At 29.1% G+C, this 10,359-nt stretch overlaps 2 protein-coding genes across 2 annotated transcripts; one reads left to right on the top strand and one right to left on the bottom strand.

The window, feature by feature from the left end:
• The first annotated feature begins 2,442 nt into the window (after positions 1-2,442).
• Positions 2,443-4,977, top strand: LOC123902232. Its single transcript, XM_045951901.1, has 5 exons — positions 2,443-2,602; positions 3,629-3,671; positions 3,774-3,910; positions 3,989-4,081; positions 4,783-4,977. Exons 1-5 carry the CDS (start codon positions 2,528-2,530, stop codon positions 4,828-4,830), a joined length of 396 nt encoding a protein of 131 aa, XP_045807857.1. The 5' UTR covers positions 2,443-2,527; the 3' UTR covers positions 4,831-4,977.
• A 3,797-nt stretch (positions 4,978-8,774) lies between these two features.
• On the bottom strand, positions 8,775-9,224 carry LOC123891323 (zinc finger protein AZF1-like). Its single transcript, XM_045941163.1, has one exon. The coding sequence runs from the start codon at positions 9,222-9,224 to the stop codon at positions 8,775-8,777; it is 450 nt and encodes a 149-aa protein (XP_045797119.1).
• Positions 9,225-10,359: the final 1,135 nt, after the last annotated feature.

The following is a 10,359-nucleotide window of genomic DNA, read 5'->3' as shown; positions in this document are numbered from 1 at the left end:
CAAAATGGACCAAAAAAAATCCAGCCCAAACTCCCTTATCCCCTTTATATATTGTTATAGAATAGTATAAAATAGATATAGATGAAAAAACCATAAAAAAAAAGAGAGGAAGTTAAGGGCAATTATGGAATAATTAAAAAACCATAAAGGAAGTTAAGGGCAAAATGGACCAAAAAAAATCCAGCCCAAACTCCCTTATCCCCTTTATATATTGTTATAGATAAATACATCTTTATTTACATATATTAACAAAAAAAATATAAAGTATGTTGACCTTCATCAACAAAATAATACAGAATTTAATTATTCAATTTTTTTATGTTGATAAAATAACATGTGGGTTGGGAACAAAGAGTGGAGTATCACTCTCCCATTCCACCATTCCTCTTTAAAATTTCTAAAATTTGTATCATTTTTCATATTTAAATAAATTATTACATTGAATACAAAATTAATTTTACATATAATAATAAAAACCCACTTGGGGTTGGTTTAGTGATGTTGGCTTGTGTCCTTGGAGTATGTTCCTCTCAAGGTCTCGGGTTCGATTCCTGGTGCCAATTTCGGTGGGCTAAGTCCATATTGAGAAAAAAAAAACTTTGGCTTTTAAATGGGCCCCTGCAAGTGGGCGGTGAGATTGATCCCCTTGAATTAGTCGGTCATAGGCCGAAATACCAAGTTTTCAAAAACAAAAAAATTACAAATAATTAAAAAATTACAAATTTCTTCAGATTGATCCACGGATAATTTATATTAGTTTATCTTTATATTCATGTTTTGTCTAGACTTGACCTTATATTCGATGTTTCTTTTTGAACATATCTTTTAAGAATTTTTTTCTCTCTCTTCCCAAATTTATCTTCCCTTTTTTTGGTCTTATTTTACCTTGCTAAGTTTGGATAATAATACTCCGTCCCTAATTATAAAAGTATCATTTCAAAGATAAAATTTGTCCCTAAATATAAGTCCCTTTTCAATTCCCTAGACACATTTATTATTACTTTTCCAAATATAACCCTACTTTACATTGAAATCCGAAAAGTCAACTACAAATACATCTTTTCACCAAGGATAATTTAGTAATTGTAATACCCAAAAAGTGCACATTTATTACACTACCAACTTTTCTTGATATGCGTAAAAAACCTCAATGGGGGCTTATATTAATGGACGGAGGGAGTATATCGTAACAACTCTTATAAGCATAAACTAGTATGATGGCACAACAACTTTGTCTCGTAAGATTTAAATGTTAATCAAAAGAGTATAAGTTAAGCTTGAATTCTCATATCTTCCCGAGTTTCTACATAATATATCGTAACAACTCTTAAAAGCATAAACTAGTATGATGGCACAACGACTTTGTCTTGTAAGATTTAAATGTTAACCAAAAGAGTGTAAGTTAAGCTTGAATTCTCAAAGATGTGATGAGAATTTGAATCGATGTTTATCAATGTTTATAGACATTACAATTGAGATTTTTGTTTTTCTCACATACTAGTATTTCTTATATTAGGCATTATAATTTTCTAATACATTATAACACACACTATAATTACTTCAAAGTAGTAAAAAAATCTATTTTTTTCAAAAAAAATCATTTTTTTATTTTACTTGTATTTGTTTCAGATTTTTTTAAAAATCATTTTAGTTAAAACAAAATCATTTTTTTCTTCAAAATCTATTTTTTTTTAAACCATTTTCTAAGAAAATTGATTTTTATGATTCTAAACAAATGGAAAATAACTTTAGATTTTCTTCAAAATCTCTACAAAAAAATCTTTAATTTTTTTTTAAAAAATTTGTTTTTTTTTAAAGCTTAAAAAACAGGTCCAGTGTCTAATTATCAATTGAACTACACTCGTTTGTTAGAAGAAGAATCGGCTTGTTATATTTTATAAAAAAAAATTATTTTTTATACTAAATAACGGGTCTGTTTATTTCAGCTTTAGGGCCTGTTTGTTATAGATTTTTTTAAAATAGATTCTTATAGTGTTACATAATTTTGTGTAAACAAATTTACAAAGAAATTTTTTATAAAAGCTTCAAATGAAAATTTGGTTTGAATAGTTATTATTAAAATGTGATTTTAGGTATTTGATCATTTTATTGAAACTTTTTTTGATATCAAAATTTCGAAAAATCACTTAATTTTGAAGCTATTTTAAATAGATTTTCATAAAAATCATTTTTGAAATACAGCATTTTGAAAAAGTTGTGATTTTGACTATGTTTTGATCTTCAATAATGTGTGTTTATGTTATATGACGTCAAAATTAGTGTTTCAATTTAAAAAAATAAACGAATATAAGAAAACTTATAATATTTCGAAATCCAGTTTTAGAAAATCAATTTTTAAAAATAAAAAGAAAAATTATTTTCTTAAAGTTGAAACAAACATGCCCTTAAGAAATCGATTTTTTTCTTTGTAATATGCAAAAAGTGAAAACTTTGTATAGAGTAAGAAGAGGAACGGCGTAAAAGTGAGTGAGTTAGTTGGTGGTGTTTGAGAGAAGAGAAGAGAAGAATGGTGGAATCTGTAGCAGTTAACGATTTGGAACTCACCTTAAAGCCTTTCTATCAGAGAGCTTCTGAAGCCGAGGTCACACTCTTTCATTTCATTTTCTTTTCTTTTTTATTTTACCGATTGAACGAACCTTCTTCGTCTCTGTTTCATGATTCCCTCCAACTATATACCCTAATAATACAACCAAAATAATTTTAACATCAATTTATAATCATAATTAATTACCACTTTATTGATTCATAATGAAATGCCTCTTGTTGATAATCACTTGTCTTTTGTGGGTTCAATTGTTTCACTTGTTCCACAAACAACACTGTCAATAGGATATTACACTCCGACGATCGAGTCAGTAGGCGCCAAATGTGAGATGTAGGGTTTAGATGTGATATACCATGAGTTAGGCTTTTATAGACAGAGAATTAGGGTTTCAAGAGACCTAGAACCTTATTGAACACCCCGGGGTAAAGGTGTAAGCCGATTACCTGCAGGGTAAAATCCTGCTTTAGGGTGTGTCCTTGATTTGGTCCGCGAAGCTTTATTTGGTTTTGGTGCCCCGGTCCAATCTGCGAGTAGACCTTGGCTCAGTAAGTAATTCCGCTGGCGAATCCAACCAACCAACCAACCTAGCTTATGTGAAACTCGACTTTGTGCGACTCTATGTTATACTTTGTCACGTACAATAGACATTCTGTTTCCACAAATTTGCTTATATATTGTGCCGATAATATGGATGATAGTTTTCACTATATTCCCTTGCAATAAAAAAAGTAAATTTAAATGGCATTTCCTTGTTCCAATTGAAAAAACTTCAACTCTATATGATATAGCGAGTACGTTGATGCTTCAGGTGTTGCTCGCCCGCGAGCCTAGTTTGCTTTCTGTTTTTGCTTATTTTATTTTCTGATGTATCAAAAAAAGTGACATTGATATTAATCATCATTATGTTGAAAATCAAATGACTCATGTGGCCTATGTCCATCTTATCTTGTTTCCTCTTGTCCCAAAAACTGAGTTGCTTCACTATAACATTCTATTTTTTATTCTGTTAAAGCTTTTTCTATAAGTAAATTACTGAATGATTCTTACCACTGTATATTTTAGGATCGCATATCAAGACTTGAAGCTGCTATCAATGGTAGAAAACGTAGGTGCTAAGTACAACACACAAGGCAAATAAAGTGTTTTCAGGTTCAAATCGGTTCCTAATATTATGAGACTAAATTACATTTCTATCACTCTATTTTAGATACTGGGAATGAGGAACAGTTACAACTGGTTGATTCACGCTATGATACTGGGAATGAGGAACAGTTACAACTGGTTAACGATCTTCAGTCAAAGCTAGAAGTAGCAAACTCTGAGTTAATTTCAGAAAAACAAAAGGTTATACTCATTCATGATTTATATACATTTAATATTTTGTAATGGGTTGTATCCTCTTACCAATGATTTAATTTTCAGGCTCAGACGCTTGCTGCAGAAAATGAAAAACTTCAATACCGTATAAGTCATCTTCTGCGATCAATTAAGAATGCTGATCTGAAATTAGAGCAAGTTAGTATAATTGGTTTTTCTTTCAATTCTTAAAATATATATCGATTAATTTGTTAATGCTTGCATAGTAAGTATGTGTTATTGGAATAGGAGTCTCCGAAAGATGGCTTTAGAAATATATGGCCATATGGTAACTTGGATGAAATTCTGTATATGTTCAAATAAGACGAGGGAATTGTTTTGGGAACACTTTTGTTTTGATGAAACCTAAGGTTCACCTTAATTTGTTGCTTTAAATCCAAAATAGGCATGATCTGTTAACCTTAATTTATAGAAGAGATAATATAATTAAGGGACATGTAGAAATTTTAGACAGCATTCATGTTATAATGAACGATTTTACAAAATTTACCTTGCTAAGGTTAGATAACTCTTATAAGCATAAACTAGTATGATGGCACAATGACTTTCTCTCATAAGATTTAAATGTTAACCAAAAGGGTGTAACTTAAGCTTGAATTCTCAAAGATGTGATGAGAATTTGAATCGATGTTTTTGTTCGTTTTTTTTTTTTTCATTGTATTTGTTTACCACATTTGTGTTTAGACTAACTTAGACATGCCATTTTTTAAACTCACTTACAAGAGGCAAGTTTTACAAATAGAAATAAACTTAGTTGAATGGTTTAGCATATTAAAAGAAGTGCTGTTATGGAATGTGACTCAAAGCTAAATTGTTGTTATTTCATTTCTTGACCTCAGGTTAAAGCGCAGGAGCAGCTGGAGAGCTTGAAATTGCAGGATTCTTGAACTTGTGAGCTGAAATCGGCTATTGCTAATTTCTATGTTTGTTTTTGGTTAATGTATTTTCTATCTTACTGGTTTTACAGAATTACAATTGAGATTTTTGTTTTTCTCATACATTACTTATAATAGATAGACATTAGAATTTCCTCATACATTATAATAGACACTATAATTACTTCAAAGCCGTAAAAAGTAGCCACTTTTAAAAAACACAATTTCTTGCGGTCATATATTGATATCACGAAGGATTGAATCGATGGTTTTTTATTAGTTATCTAATCACACACTATGTTTATATTAATATGCATAACTCCAAAGGAACACAAAACAGTCACTCGACTGCATTATGCAGTAATTATGCAGTAAACCAGTCCCACTTTCGTTCTGCACAATCTATTCTTTCTGCAGCATATAATCCATCGCTGTTACGGCCACATTATACCAAAGTGTTGTGGAAGCAAAGCAATTATGAATTATTATATTGTACCAATTAGAAGGCTTAAGCATGAAAGACATGATACTCTTGGTTCTTGCATATGGAAATCTATAAATGTTATAGTGAGAAGATAAAAGTACATTATATATTGGCTAGGATATTCTACAAATATAAAGCTCTAAAGAATCTTGATCTTTTGTCCTGCTTTTCCTTATTCTTTTGAGGAAAAAGATGATTAAAATTTTCTTTTACATGACATAATTTCACTTAATTTTTCTTAAACTTTTTAATACCAAAATATACAAAGTCTGCAATGTTATAAATAGTTGCCATAAAACCAGAACTTTCCCATTTATTTTTCCAAAAGTTCTTGTTTGTTTCTTGTTCTTTTACACCAATACCTTAACCATATGTTCTGTTTTATTAAAGAATTAGATACATGTTCACTTTTATGAAATTCTTTTATCTTAAAAATTGTAGTGCAAAAAATCAAAAGCACCTAGAAAGGTACCTTCAAGCCACATGATTTCTATGAAATAGATAAACAATAAACTACAATACTTTTTGGAATTGGATTGGATAATAATAATAATAATAATAATAATAATAATAATAATAATAATAATAATAATTTATTAATTAACAGTTAAATCTAATGATCTTTTGTTACCAAAAAAAATTTCATGATCTTTTTAACCAAAAAACAAATCTCATGATCTTTTATTTGCGCTAGTAGTCAAACATTGAAACTTTCCATCTGTAATTGATTTTTTAAGTGTAATAATATGCAATACTGAACCAAATAATGCCATTAAAAAAAAAACACTGAACCAATTAAAAGTACACTATAGATTGATATTCACCAAATAAAAGGTAAGACACAGCAAGTTTACATGAAAATAATAATAACATCACTATAAAGATGAAAGGTTCTTGAACCCATCAAAATGTACCAAATTTTAGGGAATAATAATTCCCTTCAATACAAACAAATTTATACCCTAAGTATAGAAGTTAATCTTCTTGATTTTCTTGCAAACCTGACAACAACTATGCCGTAAGTAATGTTGATGATGGTGGTGCCCTTATATTGATAGCATCATGATGTGTCTTTTGTTTCTTGTTGTGAGATGATTTGTGGCCACCGAGTGCGTTGCCAGAGATGAAACTTTTGCCGCACAAATCACATTTGTACATTCTTGTTGAATGGTTAATTTTTGTATGCTGATTATCATCATGATAATAACGAGAACATGGATTATCAAAAGTAGAAGATGGAGTAATTTTCTTCCTCATGATTGTGGATGGAGTAGTAGTGATGAAATCAAAGAGCTTAGAAAAACAAGAAAGTTGGAGAATTTGAAAGGCGTTGAAGGGTTTTTTTTTTTAGTTACGCGTTGAAGGGTGCAGTGAGTGAAAAGGGATATTTATAGATTTTTTTTTAGTTTCTTTATTAACATATCTTTTAACGGATTTATTTTCTCTCTCTTCCATATCTTTTTTTTTTTTTTGGTTACTCTCTTCCATATCTTTGTATTCTTGTACTAAAAGAAATTGCATTTATAAAATAATAAATACATCTTGATTTACATAAAACATGAAATGTATAATAATATATTAACAAGAAAAAATATAAAGTATCACTTTCATCTACAAAATAATATAAAATTTAATTATTCAATTTTTTTTTATGTTGATAAAATAACATGTGGGTTGAGAATAAGGAGTGAAGTATCACTCTCCATTCCGCCATTCCTCTTTAAAATCTCTAAAATTTGTATCATTTTTCATATTTAAATAAATTATTATATTGAATACAAAATTAATTTTATAAATAATTAAAAAATCTCAAAATATTTTATAATTTTCATTGAACATTAACCTGTGCATTGCATTGCACGGGTAATTTATACTAGTTTATCTTTATATTCAGGCTTTGTCTAGACTTGGCCTTATATTCAATGTTTCTTTTTGAACTTATCTTTTAACAATTTTATTTTCTCTCTTCCCTAATTTATCTTCCCTTTTTTTTGGTCTTATTTTACCCCGTTAAGATTGGATAACTATTGCATGTAAAAACGAAAATACAAATATTTCTCCTATCTTCCTGAGTTTCTACATAATATATCGTAACAATTCTTATAAGCATAAACTAGTATGATGACACAACTTTGTCTCGTAAGATTTAAATGTTAACCAAAAGAGTGTAAGTTAAGTTTGAATTCTTAAAGATAGTGATGAGAATTTGAATCGATGTTTACCTATGTGTATAATTTCAATTGAGATTTTTGTTTCTCTCATACATTGTTTATAATAGACAATATTATAATTTTCTCATACATTATAACAGACACTATAATTACTTAAAGTAGTAAAAAAATAATCACGCTTCAAAAATACAATTTCTTGTTGTCATATATTGATATCCTGAAGGATTTGAATCGATGGTTTTTTATTAGTTATCTAATTACACACTATGTTTAAAGGAGCACAAAACACTCCCTAGGGATAAAAGCAGTTGGGGATGAGACTGATAAGTTTATTCAAACGCTTGATAAGTATATGAAACTCTCTTTCAGGGTCGGTCCCGACTATTTTGAGGTCGGTTAGAATTTTTAAAGTAAATACTTTAGTAAAAAAATTAAAAATAATCTTATTTAAATTATAAATAACATTAATAAAATAAAAAATAATCATTCATGTAACTAACATAAAAAATATTCTTTCATAAAAAAAACACAAAATATTTTTTTTGTCAAGTAGTCTAGTAGATAGAAATTCAATCTTTGATCCTTCAAAAAAAAAAAAAAAAGAAATTCAATCTTTGAGGTGAATAAAACAGAAAATCTGATTTCGTATCCCAAACCCTGCATATATAATATGATGTCCTTACCAACTGAACTATGTTCATAAGATCAAAATATTTATATTCTAATCATTCAAAATAATCTTAATAATATAAAAAATAATCATCATTTTAATATCTTTTTAAGAGGTTCGGCCCGGTAGCACATCTTGCACACCCTAATGTCTGGGGATGCTCTCTTTGATATACAAAATCAGGGGAATGAAATTGGAAAGACTGAACCCTAAACATAAGATTTTATATATCAAAAAGCACCTACAAAGGCATCTTCAATATAAAGTAATGTTAGTTGTTAGTATTACAATGTTATGTCAGTTTTTTCTCCTTTGTCAGGACTTGAACCCTATCTGGACCTCCTGCTCATTAACCCTTAGTTCAACTAGTTAACCAGTTGAACTACTCATCCCACCCCTACGGTCTCCGATTTAATTATATCACATATATGTGGCAAACCACCCAAAAAAATAAGTAAAATAAAATAAAATCACAAACATAGCGGGATTCAAATACTTCAAACAAATTATGTAATTTTTATTTGAGAAAATAGGGAATAATTCCTTTCAATCCAAACAAATTAGGGTTTCATCTACAACACATTAATTTACCAAGCTTTTTAGTAGCATTAACATGATCATATATTTCTTACTACCCTTGTGGGAAATAATTTGATAAGTCAAGAACCGATGCCCTAAGTAGAAATCGATCTTCATCAACATCATTATTATGCTCCAAGGAGGAGGATATAGTTGGTGGTGGATGAATAACCTTCTTGCCATCTCTTTTGTGTGATCTCATGTGTCCATATAAAGCCTTATTAGATGAAAAAAACTTCTTGCAAACCTGACAACAACTATGTTCCGGTTTCTCATTATCATCATCATGATGTGTCTTTTGCTTCTTGTGAGATGATTTGTGGCCACCGAGTGCGTTGCCGGAGCTGAAGCTTTTGCTGCACAAATCACACTTGTATATTCTTGTTGAACCTTGTAAATTTGCAGTGTTAATTTTTGTGTGCTTATTATTATTATCATCATGATAATTATAAGAAGAAAATGGATTATGAAAAGTAGATGATGGAGTAACTTTTTTCCTCATGATCGTGAAAGTAGTGTTGTGAGGAAATCAAAGAGGTTAGACAAAGAAAAAAGGAGGAGAATTTTTTGGAAGAAAGTTGAAGGAGTAAAGAGTTATATTTATAGGTTTATTTTTGTAGGACGGCGTGTACTTAGGTCACCCTAACAAATTCAATTGGAACGAACGGTTTATATACTTTATACAAAAGAAATTTGTGTGGAATTTTCATAATACCACCAATATTTTTGATTTTTTTTGTTGAGGAGCAAAAATCATTTATTAACAAATTTATTTTTTTGTTACATTTTTGTTAACAAATTTATCATAACATACTCATCATAATATTTTATTAACAAACTCATCATAATATTTTTTGCAGTAAAAAAAATTTATTAACAAACTTATCATAATATTTTTTTTAACATAAATTCACCATAACATAAGGCATGCATTTTTACTTCGATTTACTCCATCTATAGTGACTAATTTTAATAAAAAAAAGAATTTTAATAAAAAAGAATTTAATTTAATTTAATTTATATACAAAGTTATTTTACACATGCGCCCAATAATATACCAACACATCATGTATTGTGTTTAAAAACACATGATGTGTCATGTTCATTAAATGATGTGACATCACATAATTGAATGCATGTGTAATAAAGAATCTTTACACCGGCGGTGTACAACAATTAAACTCATGAAATAAATAAAGGCGCACACAAGATAAATTCATTTATTTGAATCAAACCCCTATCACCTACTTAAAAGGCTCCCGAGGCATGACCATTTTACTTGGATTAATTCATTATTTTATATGTCTTATTTTATATTGAGCTAAATTATAAGGAAAATGATAACGAGTGTCCTTGAAATACTCTTTAAACATTTTAAATAGTAAGTTTTCGTAAAAGAATCTCTGTTAATCCGTTTGGTCATTTCCGTCCATTTTTTCGAGGACCAAATTGATTAACGGAGGTATCTTTAAGGGATAAAACTGATTAAGAAGATGTCTTTAAGAGACCTATTCGGACTTTTTTTTTTTAAGGGACCTATTCGGTCCCTTTTTTCTTTAAGGGACCTATTCGGTCCCTTTTTTCTTTAAGGGACCAATGTGAAACAAAAAATATCTTTAAGGGACCATTTTACTAAT

Source organism: Trifolium pratense, linkage group LG1 (assembly GCF_020283565.1).
Source record: "Trifolium pratense cultivar HEN17-A07 linkage group LG1, ARS_RC_1.1, whole genome shotgun sequence".
Classification (NCBI taxonomy): domain Eukaryota; kingdom Viridiplantae; phylum Streptophyta; class Magnoliopsida; order Fabales; family Fabaceae; genus Trifolium; species Trifolium pratense.
Note: the sequence above shows the minus strand (reverse complement) of the source record. Positions and strands in the feature narration are given on the sequence as shown.

Bases quoted from the DNA above. Each gene is read 5' to 3' on its own strand.
- LOC123902232 (XM_045951901.1), top strand. From the start codon at position 2,528: ATGGTGGAATCTGTAGCAGTTAACGATTTGGAACTCACCTTAAAGCCT. The intron at 2,603-3,628 runs GTCACACTCTTT...TGTATATTTTAG, and splicing joins AGAGAGCTTCTGAAGCCGAG to GATCGCATATCAAGACTTGA. The intron at 3,911-3,988 runs GTTATACTCATT...TTTAATTTTCAG, and splicing joins TAATTTCAGAAAAACAAAAG to GCTCAGACGCTTGCTGCAGA.
- LOC123891323 (XM_045941163.1), bottom strand. From the start codon at position 9,224: ATGAGGAAAAAAGTTACTCCATCATCTACTTTTCATAATCCATTTTCT.